The sequence below is a fragment of the Chinchilla lanigera genome, unplaced genomic scaffold (genome assembly GCF_000276665.1).
Source record: "Chinchilla lanigera isolate Chin_1 unplaced genomic scaffold, ChiLan1.0 scaffold00091, whole genome shotgun sequence".
NCBI lineage: Eukaryota > Metazoa > Chordata > Mammalia > Rodentia > Chinchillidae > Chinchilla > Chinchilla lanigera.
Window position 1 is genome coordinate 2,804,721 of NW_004955492.1, and position 20,449 is coordinate 2,825,169.

At 37.0% G+C, this 20,449-nt stretch overlaps 1 protein-coding gene across 7 annotated transcripts in view; it reads right to left on the reverse strand.

Moving 5' to 3' along the window:
- Positions 1 to 20,449, reverse strand: part of Ryr2 (ryanodine receptor 2 (cardiac)) — a gene marked incomplete at its 5' end in the record, with an annotated part of 627,916 nt that overhangs the window by 157,124 nt on the left and 450,343 nt on the right. For all 7 annotated transcript variants that reach the window (XM_013504706.1, XM_013504703.1, XM_013504705.1 and 4 more), the window contains 10 exon segments: positions 634 to 724; positions 2,698 to 2,918; positions 4,212 to 4,381; positions 8,227 to 8,347; positions 10,706 to 10,811; positions 12,462 to 12,648; positions 13,279 to 13,414; positions 16,361 to 16,464; positions 17,491 to 17,623; positions 18,901 to 19,015. In XM_013504706.1, coding sequence (XP_013360160.1) covers positions 634 to 724; positions 2,698 to 2,918; positions 4,212 to 4,381; positions 8,227 to 8,347; positions 10,706 to 10,811; positions 12,462 to 12,648; positions 13,279 to 13,414; positions 16,361 to 16,464; positions 17,491 to 17,623; positions 18,901 to 19,015 — 1,384 coding nt within the window.

Below are 20,449 nucleotides of genomic sequence, written 5' to 3' on the forward strand. Positions count from 1 at the left end.
GTTTTGTTTTGTTTTGTTTTGTTTTACTATATAATCTAACGTACAGACTTTACTTATCTGAGCCTAGATTTCGACAGTAAATGATAGGAAAAATCAGTAAATGAGTAAAATAGAATGAGGTTTACTGGTTCATGAATTGAATAGTAAATCTGGACAAAGACAGTATCAGTGACTTACACAAATGTTACACAAATGCAACAAACCATATGTGCATATATGTAGAGGTTATCTTTGGACTCTATGAAATGATGTTTGCCACCTACCACATGATTACCAACTTAGAAAATGTGGTTAAAGCCTGCTTACTCTCTCTTGAAGTTGCTAATAACATTTTATACCAGGCCTAGGATCAGGCTTTCTGGCCAGAGGACATCAGCTTATCTTTTCCTTGTGATCCATTTTTGTCCATTAATTCCTATGGATATCAATCTTGGGAATTTTATGATATTTTATTGCTTGTTTATTATAGCTTAATGTATACATTTCTGTAATGTATATGTGGTCATTCCAATAACTGGAAGAAAATTCCTAGCATCAAAGATCAAATTTGCTGCATCCAAGAGATGTACATATAATAACAGGCAAGAAGATCAGAGAAAATAACAAATAACTGCAAACATTTCCTGTATTTACCTTAAGAGGCATCTTTGCATGTTCATTCAGTAATGGAACATCAAATACCAGCCTTCTGAGCAAGTGCTGCATCATAGAAGGTCTCAGCTGGCTGTTGGAACAAAGCCAGTTTTAATATAGAAGAGAAATGCATCTAAAATAAGTAGATAATCCATTAGACTAGATTGTACCAGCCAAAACTTGCACCTGTATCTCTCTTCAGATGGTATTTATTAGGTGTTCCTAGCCCAAAGGTTAGCCAGTAGTTACAGTCACGGACCACACAAAGAACAAAGAACAGCATATATGGCAGTGCTCCCATACGATTACAATGGATGTGAAAACAATTCCATAACCTAACAAAGTCATAGCTGGCATAATGTAGCACAACACACTGTCCATGTGTGTGTGTTGATGCGGGCGTAAACAAACTTACTGTTGCTAGTTATATAGGAGTGTAACACAGGCGATTAGTACATTGACAATGAAAGGCTAAATACTGGCTTATGTATTTGCTACATTTCACTTTTTTACCTTTACTTTAGAGTACATTCATACTTAAAACAATGCTGTCCCCCAAAAAAGACTACTGTCAAACAGCATGGCATGTTACACCTCAGCGGCCTCATCCATCTCAAGTTTACTGAGTCTCTTGACTGCATTAAAAGGCCATGTGGAGTGACTGAGCAACTGAGGTTTGTACAAGTGCATGTTATGATCTTAGCATGACAACAGAACCCTCTAATGATGCATGTCTAAGGACATACCCCAGTCATTAAGTAATGCATGACTGTACTTCTTCTTATATAAGGATACATTTCCCCGCTCTGTCCCCAGATCTGAAGTCCCTCTCATGCTCCTTCCCTCCCAACCACTCCCAAATGCAGTCCCACCATTTCTGGAGATCTCTCTCCATTAATTTTATTTTATTTTTGTTTTGTTTTGTTTTGTTTTTCTTCCAGTACCAGGAATCGAACTCATGACCTTGCACTTGCCAGGCAGGCACTTTGCCACTGAGCTAAATCTCCAGCCCCTCCTCCATTAATTTTAATAACTGCATCTTCACCCCTCACTCTAGGGGATGCTTGAAAGCAAGAAAGAGGACTGGGGATTTAGCTCAGCGGCAAAAGCGCAAGGTCGTGAGTTCGGTTCCCGGTACCGGAGAAAAACCAAAAAAAAAAAAAAAGAAAAAGAAAGCAAGAAAGAACAGGGTGTGTGGGATCAGGAGGGAGGAACAAAAGGTCTGAGATAGCAACATTGACAGAGAAGGTGGTAAAGAAAACCAATACAGTGAACATTTCTGTGTCTGGCCATAGCAAGTGTTTCCCTTCATTTGACATTGAGAAAAACTCTGGGAGACAGGTATTTGATTCCATTTTACAGAATCTAAGGTCATGGAGGTTACAGAAGCATGCTTTCTCACTCACCCCAGTCCCATCTGTTCACCCCATATACCCCACCATGGATGAGACCTCCCTTTACCAAGGATTGCCAGGCTGCAGGCCTCCCTCCGAGAGTTCCTGTCCAATTAGAAAGAAGCCATTGCTCTAGCTAGGGACTGCTCCCTTCACTCTCAAAGCATTTGCAGGGGAAGATATACTTCTGGCTTTCAGAGTACAATATTTGAACACCTGCAATCCCAAGAAGTTTTTCAGGCTGAGGGAGGTATTCAGCCCTCATCTTTGTAACACAGAAGTAATCTTTATTATTATACTATAGATATTTACATTTAATAAGGCTCTTCATTTTTCTTCTGTAAAAAAAAATATCACATAGAGTCAGAAGGGGAGAATCTATTAATCTTACAATGTAGTGGTCAGGGAAGCCTGACACACTCATCTCCGCCAACATCCAGAACAGTACTCTACAACTGGCCTAAAGCTATAACCAACAGCTAGGCATCCGAGGGATCAAGGGCATTCTGAGAAGATTAATACCTCAGTACAAGGGATGTCCTAAACTGACTTAATATTTTGGTAGAGAGATTGCTTTCAAAATTCCTAACAATTCATTGAGATTCACATTGTAAATTTTCTTCCTCAAAGATACATGAGGTGGATAGAGTTACTTAGGGTTGTTACTTACCCACAGATAGAAAGTAAACAAACTTCTATGGAATCCCGTTGAGCTTTGGTGAGCGAGCAGCCCTTAGAAAGCCTGTACACGGTATGAAGTAAGGAGTCGATGAGGGAGGCATGGTGCTCTGTGCCAGCAAAGAGAGGAGCACATCGTGTTAACAAAGGCAGCACAGCTGTGCAAAGGTACCGGTTGAGGGCCAAGGCCATGTCTGTAGCGCTCAGAGCAGCCTGCAAAGGGATGAGACAGTACAAAGCTATTTGTGTTGGGAAGGAGACAACTTTCAAAGGAAGCAACATGTTGACAGAGAACTTTACCATCTGGCAAATGACATCAGGATGAAAACCAGAAATCTCCTCTGGTATAGCTTTAAATGGTGGGGGGGAGGTCTTTGATCTTTACCATCAAAAAGAGTCAACTATCTGTTGTTCTTAAGTAGACAAAATAAATGAAATGACATCTGTCTTCTCTAGGCTTTATCATAGAATAGCCACATAGAGCCAGGTAGCGGGAAGACAGTAATGATCTTAAAGATATGTGTATTTTTCTGTGCTGGGGATGAGAGAGAAAGGACCTTATTTTCAAAATAGATCTTATAGTCATAAATTCTTTCTGAACTTTATTTACTAATAGAGTAAATAAAGCAGCAGCTCGGACTATAAATATAACTTTATATTTCTGTTTGTGCTCATCAGCATAAATAATCAAAACTTGATTTTACTGCTCTATTATCATCTATACTATTCAGATTCAGAATTTGGTGTGGACACTCAAAAAAAAAAAAAGAAAATTTTCCTTTCACCTTTATGATTCCACAGCTATGGCTTTTATCAAACAGCTACTGTCAACTCAAAGTGTAATATCAAAATGTAATATCCTTCAATATCAAAGGGGCCTACTTCATTGATAAAAAGCAAGTATTACTATAATACCATTTGGAATTTTGGCTTGTTCCATCATGTTGTAGATAGCAGCACTTTTACCCTGGTAATGGCAGATCCATGTTGCTTCTTTCCAGCTGATTCATTTTAAATAAGGTTATTGATGAAATGGTTTCCTGTTCTACTCTCAGGCAGGTATGTGAGCCTCTTGATATATACGACAGATCTTAGCCAGCCTGTACTTTACCAAATGAAGACAGGAGGGCGTAACTGTATGCGGCATGACTCAATAAAGTTCACTGAATTATGTAAGTAATTTAACTGCTTTCCTTGAGAAAGGTAACTGTTTAGGTCAATTTAGAGACTAACTTAAGGTTAACAGGAATCACTGCAACCTCCAAAATCAGGGTTTTATGAACTTCTTAGGGGCTCCCATAGTACTAATCAGAATCCCTACCAAACTCAGGAGCTTGCCAGTTTCACTAATGAATTCCTTAAGGACATATTTTGTATTTACACACTCTCGTGTTTACACAAGGTAAGTATACCATAAATGTCTGCTGAAAATAGATGAGAGAATGAATGTCAGAAGGCACGGACTACACAGTCAAAGGTGGAGGAAATTTACTGGCTATATCATACCGTGTCTAGAGAAGCAGCAGCTCGGAGATCTGGCAGAAAGCCAACCTCGAGAAGATGGAGGAGGAAATCTTGCACCTCAATTCCATAGACCCTGTCAAGGAACAAAACCATGGCTGCCTTGTGATCTGGGCAAAACCCCGCAGACATGTCAGGTTCCACCACATTCCCATCTAAAAGAGAGAAGGTGATATGTTGGCATCAATGGCCGGGCCATATGTGAATGGATTACACATGGCTTCTTTCCAGTCGGTTCATTTTAAATAAAGTTATCAGTGGAAATGTTTCCCTGTTCTACCCTCAGGTACGTGCTGTATTGGCTGAGAAAATACAACAATGCAATTTAAATACAACGTCATTTAAATGTCATTTGAGCACTACTTGCATACTTGGTAAAGACACAGCTTTATACATATTAGATAAAGAGAAGAAAACAAAACACCAAATCTACCTTGTTAAACAAGAAGAGAATACCACAAAAGGTTACAACATAACTTGGGCATTCCCATTTTTGTCAAGGACAGCATCCTCTAAACACTAATAAGGGTCTGGTACCCCTGTGTAATAATCCTGGCACATTTCCATTATCATGGCTTAGAATAATTATAAAATGATTAATAAAAATGTTTTCTTGATAATATTAGCATTTAATAATATTTTAAACATTTGAGAGTTATATATTTTCTATCTATAGTCAACCCTTGATACCTATAGGTTAGCTAATCCTGTATAATGACTCCATAGGTTGGAAACCACTGACATGAGAAATGATGGGATTATATGCCAATACTACTAACTTCTATCCATTTATTGAAAGAAACAGTTAATGCTTAATTTTTTGACCACTTTTGCATGCTTCTATCTGGTAATCTGAACAACTACTTTGAAGACAACAATATGCTTATATCTAGTAATCTGAACAACTGCTTTGAAGACAGCAATATAACAACCATTGTTGAATTTCTATCATCTTGCTTTTTGAAATTCTGTATGGTTTCTAATGTGTTTTATTTTTTATTCTCTTCAAAATAAAATAATGAAAAAAATTGAAAAATTGATTTGGTTTCTGTTTGACCATATAATTATATCAGATTGGTGCTGACAACACACTGAAAGAGTCTACAAAAAATATCATGGAACTTTTAATACAGACACCATGCTGAAAAAAGACAAACAGGAAAAGATGACACATGACCATACTCATCCTCAAAGAATACATGACAACTTCTTACTTTTCATTTAGAGCCAATAAGTGACTTTTATACTTGGATCGTGAAAATGAAAAAATAATGAAAGATCAATACCCAATAGTTTCCATTTCTTATTATAATAATCCCTACTATAACTTTGCTTTATAAAGTTCTTGATATTTGTGCTCTTGTCAAGCCCTATACTAAGAATGTTACAGGCAGGATCACACAAGATTTTCACAATCCAACTATGGAGTCATGTTGGTATTACAATCCTCACTTCACAAGTGACAGAAGCTGACTGTTAGGGAAGTTAAATAACTTTGTCCAAGGTCATATACTTAGTAATTGGCAAAGCTGGATTTAAACCAATGAAAATTGGATTTAAAATCCAACCAAAGCAGATATAACCCTTAGTCTACGCTATAATTTTCCAATATGAATCTATATGAAATTCTAGCTTACTCTCCTAAAATCACATGACAGGGAATTTAAATTTCAAAGATTTTATTGTTTTAACATATAGCTGTCTAAAGGGAAAAGAAAACCAACCACTCAGTGATCCCAACATAAGTTTTGTTATTCAAAGACATATTTGAGTAGACATTTATTCTGAACACAACTGCATCTGCCTTGGGTTCAAAGCTATCAATGCGCTAAAGTTGCTGTTTTATTGTCACTGTCCCCTCAAACACATGCCTACTTGTAGACCTCAGGGGGTGTCTGAGCTGGGCCCACATACCCAGCACACTGCCTCTACCTGGGGTACCTGCAGCATCTTTTCTCTTCATCCACTTGAAATTATGGCCACAAACAGGCTGACAAAACAAATATCCCTGGACCAACAGCTGCCAATTATGGGCTTGCCCATCAATCTTCCCACTTCTGTTATTATACTGGGGCACACTCCAGGTCTAGAATAAACCTGATTAAAATAGCTGGAAGACCGGGCATGGTGGCGCACACCTGTAATCCCAGCACTCAGGAGGCTGAGGCAGGAGGATCATTGGGAGTTCAAGGCCAGCCTGGGCTACAAAGTGAGCTTGAGGCCAGCCTGGCCTACAAAGTGAGCTCAAGGCCAGCCTGAACTGCATAGTGAGACCCTGTCTCAAAAACACACACACACACAAAAAAAAAAAATAGCTGGAAGGCCTCTGTTAATACTAAAAAGTGAAAAAATCTTTAGAGGTGAACTTTACATACCAAATATAGAACATATAATAACCCAAACTGTTGCTACTTGATGACATTTACAGAGCCAACTAATGTGTCACTAAAACAGATAAAGGGATATTGGTATGTTAAATTTTGCAGATGAATGCATGGACAGAGCAAAACAAAAACATACAGATTTCTTTCTGCATTGCCCATAACAGTTAGTAGTAGAAGAAAAAAACCAACAATTTACCAAGCATCAATGCATTATAAAAATTAACTCATTGTGATTGTGAGTTTACAAAAACATAAAACTTGTTAAACTCTTCATATAAACAATGTACTATATTTATGAGTAAAAGCATCATAAATTTATATGACTAAAGCACAACCATGTAGAGTGGGGAAGAAAGCAACTCAAAAACTCATACAGGCTGCGGATGGTGGACGTGTGGCGGAAACAAAGGGAACACAGAAGCTGTGGGGCCCATTCTGGAAGGGACCCTGGGTACACTCTGTTGGTGACTCCTTATCACTACTGTTATTACACGAGTTAGTGCTTCTCCGGTCCCTAACCTTCATATCACTGGTAATACTCATGTTTGCTTGACAGTGTCAGTGAGGAGGCTCACAACATAGAGGAAGGAAAAGGATCTTTTAAATAAGTGAAAGAGATTTCTCAAGGCAGGTAAGTACAAGGATATAAACTGCCGCAAGAGTCTACAAAGCAAAGAGACAATTTTTAAGTTCCAGCTTTCACTAAAATTGTAATGACTACTGTGTTACGATGGGGGGTCTGGTTTACAAGGTGAGCACACAGGAAGCTTTGCTTTCTCATTATCACCTGTCGACAAGCAAGGTCAGCCACCTGCAGGCCACAGTGACCCCCCTGCTCTAGACTTTAGATGGCCACTGGGTGCTAACTCATCAAAGACTGGGTGTTAGCATGTGTCTGCTACCTAATTATGGTGTTTTTCTAAACACTGGAAGTTTAGGTAAAAATGACTTAGGTATAACTATCCAGTGAAGCAATGGAACAACTGAACACTGAAATACAAACAAATAAAAACAAAGTACAATATTGGATCTAACAAATCTTTAGGTTGTTCAAAGTAAATATGCATGTATGAATATGTGAAAAATAAAACTCACTCTTCGGTGTAAAAAAAAAAATCTTTATGTTGTCTCCAATAATTCAGGAAATATTTCCAAAATTTTCTCCTGTGTCTTGAAAGGAATTCTTCTTTCAACACACAGGTGAACTTTAAATCTTGAAGTCAAAATCTATGGTATTATTTTGAAAAGCATTATAAGAAAGTGACAGTGAAAATCATTAAAGGCGCGAATTAATGGAAAGAAGAGAATAGGGGCCATCATGGACCAGGAACAGGAGAAGGAGATAGTGCAGGTGCCCATTTCCTCTTCTCGGGACACTGCCTGAGATATCATGTGAAAAAGAATAAAAATTTCATCAAAATATAGTTGTTTAAAAACAATGAGAATGGAAAATACTCCATGAAATGATAGACTTTATAATTCCTGCTTTTCATTTTAGAAATTTAAGCAGCATGGCCATTGTGTGGGGAGGGGGCTCCTGAGTGCTGACGGTGTTATTTAGAACATCATGCATTCCCACATCCTATTGACTGAGACAAAATGGAAGGTGCCCTTACCTTTGGCTATTGTTGGCATCTGGAAAGCGATGCTAATAACTCCCACCAAATCTCCCAGTGGAATTAGAGATCTCAAAATAGACCTGATTCTGATGGCTTCTCCCTTACCAGCATGAATCAACTAAATAGGGTGAAACATAAAGGAACATTAGAATACATTTTTGAAATCAACATTTTAAATGTGTCTAGGAAATCTAGAATGGGGGCATACAAGCATAAAATAAATTTCTGTTAGGACTACATACAAGATTAGACCTCTCTCCCAAATTGGTTCAGCTTACAGGTAGATATCTACTTCTCCATAGTGCTGATGACTTCAGCAGGCACCAAATCATATATACTACCACCTGGGCTCACCCACTAGAACCATAGGTTTTAATCCTCTTTGGTGTATCAAAGCATCTTGAAAATCTGACAAGTCTATAAATGCTCACTACTCATACAACACAAAGGCATAATCATTATTTGTACCTGCAGAACATGTACTAATATTCATGACTGACTTGGCATTTTTCTTGCCTTCTGATGTGAACTTAATTACATATCCATCTTTCTTCCACCCTATTTTTCACCAAGGTAGACTTATAATGTAGGAGGAATGGTGAACATGAATCCTAAAAGTCCCTTATTGACAGCCACTGTGATCATTAATCTTGGTAGGTCAACCTTGACTGGACTAAGAAATGCATACCAAATTATTGAAGCACACTTCTGGGTGTGTCTGGATGTGTCCGGGTGGGTTAAGGAGGCAGGATCTTGAAGTATATATCTGGTGCCTAACCCATTCCTCTCTGCCATTCTTTCCCGGCTCTGTTTCCTGACTGCTATGAACTAAGCATCCTTGCTCTACCATGATTTTCTAGCATGATAAACTGAGCCCTCTGAAACCATGAGCCAAATTAAATCTCTCTCATTTAAGCTGCAGGTGGTAGGCACTGTGTCTCAGTGACAGAAAAGCTAACTAATACGATAACAGTGGATCGAGATAAAGTTTAGAATCTCAGTGAATCTGAGACAGACTACAGCCAGGGCAGGTGTCTGTTTCCTTCCCCATAAGGCAGAAAACTCACACACTATTTCTAAAACATAGAAATCCTCAACTAGTAGTTGGAAAGATAAATTATTTTCAGGTGAAGGATTCAAGGTGAGTCCTTTGCAGATTCACTTACTAGTACTTCCCCCTCCTTAAAAAAAAAAAGATATGACAATAGAAGAAAAAGCTTGTACTTCTCAGTATAAGTTCTTTTTAAGTTACTCTGATCTTTACACCAAGATGAAAAAAAGAAATATTATCAGCATCAAGGATTTTTGTCTGCAATCACCTCTGGCACATACATTTTTCATAATCTGTTCCTATTTACTAAAATGGAAAGTCTCATTAGCAGAAATGGCTGTTTTTGCAAAAATCAGGCTATAGGTTTTCTAACATTTCTCTATCTTATGATTCTTCTCTTCTCATAATAGAAAGGTACATCCAGTAAGTTTTGATCTAGGAGTATAAAAGAAAGACACTCCAAACAAAATCCAACCAACACAGATGGGTAGGGGAAAGCCAGCAAGGCCCTCTGGCTTCATCTCTATTCCAGTTTAAAAGTGACTTGTAAACTGGGCACAGTGGCACATGCCTGTAACCTCAGTATACTGAGAGGCACAGACAGGAAGTTGGAAAGTTCAGGCACTGTTCTGATGACTTAGGAAGATCCTATCTCAAAATAAAAAAAATGAAGAAAAGAGCTTTGGGATATAGCTCATTCCAAAGGCCTTGATTCAATCTTCTCTACCACAAACAAAAAAAACAAAGTGACCTGCAGCTTCTCACCCTTCAACCCAAGACTGGTCAATAGATTCTAAACTCTAGGATTGTTTCCCGTCTACAGGTCATGAAAATCGTTTATGTACACTGACTAGCATTTTTTTAAACACATGCAATAGAATAAACTAAAACTGATTACAATAAAATAAACCAGAAAACACCAGGATGTATTACAGAGCAAAAGTATTATTCCATGAAGCTTTCAACTTGGTCAACTTTAGAAAATTTTAGAAAGTACGAATCTCTATGATCATTCCCTCTGTCTGCCCCCCACCACCACATTCCCCTAAGCCACTGCAAGCACATCGAGCTAAAACTTGCACAAAAGAAATGAACTTCATGGGAGCAGCTGTCTTCTCCAAAAAAAGCAAACCATGCAGGGAAAAAAAATTCTTTTCTTCTTAAAATGTAGGGAGGCCATAAGTTTTAGAGATACACGAGTAACTAAGTATTCCATTAATGCCCCACATTGAAATCTCATTACTAATTTTTACAGCCAATTTCCAACTAAACAAACACTCATTCAGCAATTAGGCTGCAACTCCTGCTTTTAATGGAGCATGAATATTATTGGTTCTGAATGCTGTTGGGATCCTCACCCACCATGGGTGTCTTCAGACAGACAGAAAAATCCAGATAAAAGATCCTGGGCCCCCACGGACTCACATGCATCTCAGGAGCACAGCGTCCCAGGAGGTCAATCAAGGCTGCATAAAAGGTCATGATTGCGTTCCCCATGTGGATGGTGTCATCTTCCTCCTCCTCAGTATCACTGTTGTAGATTTTTCATAAGAGACAGAAAGCAAATAGAGTAATGGTTCATGCTTATCATACATCGCTCAGGGGAAAAGGGTCTCTAAAGATCTGTTAATCTTCTTTTGATACTTTTCACATATCTTTTAAATTTATAGATTGACATTTTTAAAGGAAATTAATAAGTGAAGAATCTGAGTTAAGGATCTCTTTCAAATCTGCGGGAATTTTAGTATTAAGGTCCCTTCAAAGAGGAAAAAGAAGAATTGCTAACTCTATGGATTCATCTCATTGATAATGATAGAAAAGAATTATAGAAAGTAATTGATGAAAAGACTAGTTTGTAAGATTAAGACTACTATTATAAACTGCATACATGTAGAGAAAGGGTAACACAGATATCATGTGATACACAGTCCAGAATAAGTAATATATAGAAATATTCCATTAACTTGCCTACCTCTACACCAATGATCCTACCCTCACCTACTTCCCACAAATAATCGAACATCTGTCTCCCAGTCTCCAGGAGAAAAATATAAGTATTCTATCATCTTGCTAATGAGAGACAATCTGGAGGATCATGTCCTTCTTCCTTGTCACCTGGGAGAGTCTGCCTTGGCTGGACTCGGTGTCTGTAGCATAATAGTAAGACCTGGATGATAGCCTCATTCCCAGGCACGCAAGGCTGTCCTATGACCCACATGTGTGCGCCTGCTAGTGAGGTCCTGGGCCAGAGGCCTTTGGGAATGTTTTCTGCTCCGAGAGGGTAACATATAACATTGCATGTATGCGGGTGTGTATGTGTGTGTGCATGTGTGTAGGTGTAGAGGATCTGTTTTCTTCAGAGTGCTCCTAGACTGGAAATCTGCCTATGGTGTCGACGGAACATCTATGTCCAGTCTATAAGCGGAAGAAGGGTTCCAAGAGCTCTGTGCACTCTTATCTATTTGTCTGATAGTTTGTCTTCAATAAACTTTATCTTTTATCTTTACCAGAAATGTTGGTGTTAGCAAAGTGATTTCAAGACCCCTTAGAAGGCCATTGACCACCACAGACCATAAAAAAAAAGAAAGAAAGAAAGAAAGTCAGATAAAAACCATGCCTGTATTGAGTATGTCCACCTTGGAATTAAGTATCAGCAATGTCCACTATGGGGGAAGATAGTGGCCACTACTCTGTCTGTCTCCAACATCTTAGCTGAGACTTCTCAGAATGACACCTTCTTTTCTGGACTTTATTACTGTACCGGTTGGTTAAGTCCTCTGTTCTCTTGCTAATGTTCTGCCTGCCTCTCTGGTAATATCCTAGGAACTCACTTGAACTACATTTCCACTGGACCCTCATGCAATTTCAAAGGTTCATGTCCCATCGTGTGTAACCACCCACTTTGCTTGCTCCCTTCTGAACATCTACAAGACGCTGCTCCTCCTACAACCATAATTTTCCTCTACTAAATCCACGCAATCTTCCCCAGCTTCCTTTCTATTAATTCAGTCTATTCCAGCAGCAAAGTCTGTCCACTGTTTCATTTCTAAAATATTCCATTTCAAGGGGAGAAGTCTTCAGTACCAGAAACTATACCTCCATTAACAGAATGTCAAATATATTTTATAATCTGTAGTCAAATAAGATAATTCACTCATGAGGGTGTGCACATTAGACCTACAGTGTTTTACTGGATCCACTAGTGGGTGAGGGGCCATCTCGGGATGGATCCTCAGCTATTTTTATGGCTTCTTCCATCGCTGCTAAGAGACCATTCCCACCTTCCCCTCTCAAGGCAGGACCGAAGCACTCAGGCCTCCGGATGAGCAATCTCACCACAACGTTTGCATTTTCTTCCACGCTCTCCCCTAAAGACAAAAGGGGAACCAAGGCAAGTTTAGCTTGTATAGACATTCTGAGCAAATAAATATACAAATAAGCAGCAGCCTTTTATTTGAAGAAGTAAATAAAACCGAAGACCATACAAGCAAGGTCAAAATTTCAGTCAAATTGTAAATTTATCTACACAAAGCACAGTAAGTTTCTTCCTTCACTTAGCATTTTCAAAGTAAAATAAAGCATGATGGAGACATAAATTATTCATCCTCATTAACTGGTTATGGAGAAAGTTGCCATAATCCTAATTAGAGTCCACTTATATAAAATTATGAGAATTTAGGTATTTAATGAAAGAATTACTGATACAAATATTTATAATAATTATTACTATTTAACAACCCTAAGGCTTATAAAATATATAATTTCTTTACCAATATTTATGTCTTTCATGAATATGCTAAAGAATGAATTGCGGTGGGAGATATAGCTCAGTGGCACAAGTGCCTGCCTGGCAAGTGCAAGGTCCTGAGTTCGATTCTGGGTACTAAAAGTAAAATTAAATTAAATTTAATTAATTAAATTAAATTAAATATTAAAACAATGAATGAATCACTATTTTTATGCAGTTTTAATGATGACCTCAAGCAGCCAAATCCTACCATTACAAAAGACAGCAAATCTAAGAAAGTCAAGGTATCTCTCTCCTTCAACTGGATTCCAGCCAATGTCTGGATAGCCCTTGGACAACAGCATCTGACAACTCTGCAGTCCACAGCCAGCCAAATAACGAACTACCTACAAAAAAGAGAATAAGCAGTGACATCCTTTGCATAAGTCACTGTACACTTACAATATATATAATAACGAGTGTAACCATAATCACCACAAAGGATGGTTTAAAACAATGCATTCTTGTAAGTCTTTTTAGTTTCATGATAAGCCGTATGCACTTCCTTTAGCAAAACCTCAGAACTAAGAAATATCTAAATATAATAAAGTATGGCCCTAAAAAGTATGATCCAAATCTATGAAAGGATATCCCTGAATTTCATATCACTTACTTTGAGATCCTGAGCTACAACACGTATCACTTCTCGGCCTTTTGGCTAAGATCAAGTGTACAATATGTATAATATTTGATAAACTTAAAATGTCTAATGACTTCTGGCCCAATGTAAAAAACATAACCTATCTGAGATATTGAAAAATCTATCTGATATGAGTACAATATATATTTTTAAAAGGTGAATTACTTTCAAAATGAGTCATCAACTTAATGAAGCAGTAGGTGTGAAAAGACATACAGAGAAATAGAGAAAACCTAAACTTAAAGGCAAATATTCTTGATTCAAATCAGACTGACATGACTCAAGGGATCGCACATTTCGGACAAGTTACGTAGGTTTTTGGAACCACAGTTTCAGTGTCTAGCAAGGAGGGAGAAGGGAGGGAGGGAAAGGAGACTAACAAATGGATTAAGATGTATTACGTACAGACACCAACTCTGCACAATGTAAATATTATATACTGTAAACAAGTACTAAAAATTTTAAAAAGTTGTGATGAAGGCTGAGCATTTCTAACACAAAAATGTAAAATCCAAAATGCTGCAAAATCCAAAATTGTTTGAGTGTCCACATGATGCTATAAGTGGAAAATTTGACACCTGACCTCAGGCGATGGTTGAAGCCCAAATGCAGGTGCACTGAAATACTGTACAACATTATCTTCAGGCGCTGTGTATAATGTGTTTAGACTTGGGTCTCACCCCAAGACATCTCACAATGCACATTGCAAATAGCCCATAATCAAAAAAATTTTCAGTTTATAAAACTTTTTCATTCCAGTAATTTTGAATAAAGGATAGTTAATCTAAAATACTACATATTTTCCAATATGGTTGAAGTTAGCACGTTAAAATTTATGCATATCTTCCCCTTTTAAAATATTTTGTTCAATATGAATGCTAGTCCTCTACAATACTTCATGAGAGATTCAGCTTTAAAAGAAATCCCCAAAGGAGTCATTCTCAATGGTAATAGTCTGTTAAGAGAAGAAACCTATCAAACAAATTGAGTTCCGTCCAGGTAAGGTAAATTAGTTTTAAAAAAAATGCAACTAGAGACCATACTCAAAAGTGAATAAATCAGATCCATATGTGTAAACATCATATTGTCTCCTTAGTGTACAAACTTGAAAGAGTAAGTAAAACCCCAAATGTACAACAGATATTATGAAAGGGAAAGAAATTGCTCAAAAGAAGGAACAGCTGGGATGAGGGAAAGAAGAAAAAGAAAGAAAGAAGGAAGGGAAAAATATGTGTGTGCATGTGTATGTGTGTGTGTGTGTGTGTGTGTAGGATAGCTGGCATAATTGTACTGCTAATGCCTAATGATTTATTGAAAGGAACCGTTAATGCTTAACTTTTTTACCAATTTTTCATGCTTATATCTGGTAATCTGAACAACTAATTTGAAGACAACAATATGCAGTAGAATAACCATTGTTGAACTTCTACCATCTTGTTTAGTGAAGCGCTGTATCATTTCTAAAGGTTTTTTTACTATTTTTATTCTCTTTAATTGTTCATCAATCTTGCATTCTTACATCTGGTAATCTGAGTAACTCTGTTGAAGATAACAATATGATATAACAACCACTGTTAATTCCTATCATTTTGTTTTGAAACCCTGTATTATTTCTATTATTTTTGCTTCATTTTGTTTTTGTCTATGTCATTATTTTGTTAAATTAATAGTAACAATATCAAGGTACAAATGATGTACAATTAAGTCATCTGTTCAAATATCAGGACATGGAGAAGCTGAACAAGAAGGTGATTGGGGGTCAAGAATAGAAGGACATCTGGACAGAACCATAGGATCTCTGGGGTAAGGATATTTAGCATCTTGGGCTTTTACTGGGAGCAACACAGAAAGTCTTCAGAGAGTTCAGGGGTGACTTTCTCTTTCAGAGAAAGGGATGACTTCAGAGGTGAGACAGACTCTAGAGCAGTGATGGTGAACCTTTCAGAGACGAGTGCCCACACTGCAACCCCCAGAACCCACTTATTCATTGCCAAGTGCCAGCATTGCAACTAAACATGAATACAATACTGAGGTTTTACTTTAGAAAAATAACTCACATGTTAACATCTTTTGTCTTAAAAGAAAAACAAATAATACACACGCTGTAGGCTCACCATCGCTGTTCTAGGGGAATAAGCAAAGGATCAGGTGATTCTTTGAATTTGTTGTGGCAACTACACGACGGGGAAAATTCTCTACACGCTGGTCCACATACATGTGGCTTAACATGCTCAGAATGTATACCCTAGGACTGTCACTGATGAATCGTGCAGAGATACATGCACGCAGGTATGATTTAAAATGTATATCTGAGATGTTATAACAATTTATTAAGTAATTGAAACTTCAAGCCTAAAATAAAAGTGCCAGAAAATGTCATCGAAAGACAAAAATACCTAAGTACACAGTTACAATAAGTTGATTAATATTTCACAGAAAACTCTTTTCATCAAAAGAGATACCATATCTAAAACCTCATGGTATTCAGAATAATATACAATAGAAGTACACAGAATGCAATACATATTAGACAATTACAGTATAATAATATGCCATAATTCTAATACCATAGTTTTTATATTAAAATTACCCTGAGAAAGAACTATGAGCAAGCATTGCTCACACAGACACCCAGGGCCAGAGCATGTCTCACCTTCTCTAGGTCTGGCTCACGCAAAGCCAGGGCTAGTTCATTATTATCCATCACGGAAGCTGCCGCCACATCCAGTGGTGTTGAACCTCTCATAGCTGGCGAGGCTAATTCAAATAAAGATGGGAATCAAACCTGGATTGTGCTGTAACTCAGAATTCCACATAGACAGGTGCAGCATTTTAAAAATTAATATCTACATGCTACACATACTGCACTACTATCAATCATTGTAAACTTTAAATTTAAAACAATTATTTTAACAAATGAAATGTGCATATGTGTACTGTGTGCAACGTGTTCCAAAATATGGTAGCATTATGGGATGACTCAATTGGACAAATCAACATATGCATTACTTCACCTACTTAACAATTTTTGAGGTGAGAAACTTAACATCTATTCTCTGATTTTTAACAATATAATATACTGTTACCAAGTAAAATTCTGTATACTTCAATATGTACCCAGTCCCTTCCACTCAGGCCCTGGTGACCCATATTCTATTCTCCATATCTATGAGCCCAATATTTTAGGATTCCATCTATGAGTTAGCTTCTGTGGCATTTATCTTTCTGGGCTTGGCTTTTTTCACTTACCATAACGTCCACCAGGCTCATCCACTGTCATAACTGACAAGATGTCCATCTTTCTAAAGCATTACATTGTGTTTATATATCACGTGTTCTTTATCCATTCCTCTACTGATATACACAAGGCTGCTATTATTAATAATGTTGCAATGAACGTGTGAATTCAGGTATCTGTTCAACATAATGATTTCACCTCTTTTGAAGAATACCCAGAAGTGAAATTGTTCAGAACCTCCCATTGTTTTTCATGGTGGCTGCCCTAATCTAGATTCCACCAACAGTGTACAATGGTTCTCATCCTCATAACACTTGTTATATTTTCCACTTTTATAACGCTCATTCTAACAAGTGTGAAGATCTCTTACTGTAGCTTTAATGTGCATTAGTGATGCTGACTATTTTCCACATACCTGTTGGCTAGTGATATATTGTTTAGAGAAAGGAGTTCAGAGTTTTATTCATTTTAAACATGAAATTTAACTTTAATACATAATATGTACTTTATTTTAAAAGTTAAATAAAAGCCATACATTTACTTACCAAGACCAACACTGCTGTTTTCCAGTAAATAACTCAGATGATCAAACATAGCTTTTTGATTCTGCCTACTTATACGACAGAAGTAACAGAGAAAACGACAACAGTTGGCCACCATCTTGGGAAAGGTGATTTCCTATGTAAAGAGCATTTAGGTAGTTATTATAAGCAAATGATCATTATATATCTTAGCATAGACACTGAGGTCTCAATCGTATTGTCAATCCACACATGCTCATGTGTGCCAAATCTCAGATACTGAAGACCTTCAAAGGTGTAGACTGATCCATCTTGGTCTTGAGCCACTGTAAACCATGTCTGGCAAATAACTCAGAAGCCTCATTACCATCAACAGGTTGGACCTACAATTAACCTACAGCCCTCAACTCAAAGGCAACAAGAGCCTTGGTTTAGGCACACTCAGTTATGGGTTCTGATTATACTACTATCAGCTGTGCTTCCTTGGGAAATTATACAATCTTTGATTGTGTAACATCGGGTTAATATGATTAGTAATACTTTAAGAAACGGAAAGGATGCCTGGAGATAATTTCTGAAATATTTACAATTCCATACTTGGAACTCCATAATATGGTATGCCTTCAGGGTGATGATGATGAACAAGATTCCAGGATTTAAAACCTCCACGATTAGCACACACCTTATGAACCCCTAAATAGAAGGGCTCCTAGTGGGCCATTCAAGACACACCACACCTTACCCCAGATGCTCTCTTGAGTCTTTCATTAACAGAATACATTGTGAATATCTTTTCAAGTCTGTCTAACTGGTAGACATTCTGAAGATGGGAAATATGGACTTATTTCTATAATGTGAAAAGTATATCTTAAAATTTAAAATATAGAAATGCATTTTATATATTAGAAGTTATAAAGTTATACTGATTTATATTATTATATAATTTTACCTTTAGTTTTCAAGAACTTTGCTTTAAAACAGAGTTTAAAAATCCACTACAGGATCTTACAGCAGTTATACTTCCAAGAATCACTGTTGAGCCCTGAATGGTTCCAACATTTAGTGAAGTCAGCTGTCGTCTGACTCATGGGAAATGGCTGGGTCTCAAGGACACGCCTGTGTCAGGGTCTTAGGATGTGATAGGATTTAACTTGCAATTCAGAATAAATTATGGTAGCATTATCTTTTGAATTTCCTAAACAGCCTCTACATTATAATAATTTAGGGGACAGCAAATTACACAGCATTAAGTAGAAACTTTTATCACCACAAAGAAAAAGACTAGTAGCACATCCAACTCTCAATCTCAAAAGTGTTATTCTTTAAGCAGTCCTCTAAAAGGGCTTTAAGAAACTCTCATTAGCAATTCTCTGCAATCCATGTATTCAAGAGATTATACTGAACAGTATCCCAGGAACCAAGCCTCTCTTTTACCTTAGACTCCCCACCTCCAAGGACATTCACCATCACCTCCATCACGGTCTCGTGCATCCCAAGTGCTCTCATGAGATTAGGGTGCTGGTAAAACACTTTATTATTCATGATGTCCCTAGAAAGGACAGTGGAGAAATGTGGGAAAGCACTGAACTCAGAGAAAAAGTTAAATAAACATTCTCTAAGAGTCTGTTAAGGGTTTTAGTAATAATTTTTGTGTATGGGAAAGTAAGAGCGGTCATAGCTGAATCACAAATATTAATGATTGCAACTGATTTTTACAAAAATATTACTTTGTTTCCAATGACAAGAAATAGTCTAAATATGTAAACATTATTACATGAAATATATTTTGGACACTTATTCCTAACCCAACCATGTATTCAACTTTCTTTTGTTTATAGATAAAAATCAGTATTATACCATGTATATATATGCTTTTGCTTTTGTTTTTTTGCTTTGTGCTGGGAATTGAACACAGTGCTTTCCCATTAAGCTATATCTGCAGCCAGTCTGTCTGTCTGTCTGTCTGTCTATTTTTGAGGCAGAGTTACTGAATGGCTCAGGCTCCCAGAGTACTGGGATGATAGGGATGAGCCACCATGCCTGGCTACATATAAATTCTTGATGTTTAAGTACTTCTGCATTTCTATATTCTTCTTACTGTTTGTAATGCTAAAGATGAAAGTCAAGGTTTTATGCATGCTAGAGAAGCATGCTTCACTGAGCTATACTTTCTGCCCTCATTATGCAAATTTTAGTACTACCTTCAATATTTGCATTAAGATTATATTAGTGATATTTTCTGCTATATTCATGTTATCATTTCAGCAAAATGCTTGAAAGAATCATATCCTCCAGGAGAAACTGAATGCTTATGAAGTCCAGGTACAAGTAGCCCATCTCATTAAAATAAACATTCCATTCAAAGAAATAGCAGCAGATAATACCTAAAATGATTCACATTATCATTACTGCATTAAACATTATTGCAGTATATGTAACAAAGGCTTTCTCAGAATCTTAATGTTCAGTACGAAGCTCCATTCATTGTAAACAAAAAGCTCTGCTGATTCTACTACAATCTAAATAAAATCAATGCAAGAGTCTTTTGTATAAAACATTTTCTTGCAAGAAAACTGAAACTTTCTCACATCTGATCTCCTTAATGGAATCACTCACCTAGTCATTTAGTTATCTAATAAATCTTAGTTATTTGATTTTAGGTAGATTTATAATTATACTGCCAAGTAGTAAATTTATTATTTACTATGCATGTCCTTTATGTGAAATACTTCAAATACTACAAGAGTAGGATTTAATATCACTTTGAATTTTATCAGTAATGAATAATTCATTTGTTAATGGCAAATATGATTGTTTCTGTGTCTATTTAAGACAGGAATTCATCTATATCTAGGAAGGCTTTCATCCAGTTATTGATAATCACATCTGATAAGAGACTTCCTCAAATAAGACTTAAATGTTAGTATTCAGATAAAATCCACACACACAATGATAAACAAAGACTTTAATCTTTCCTTTGGGG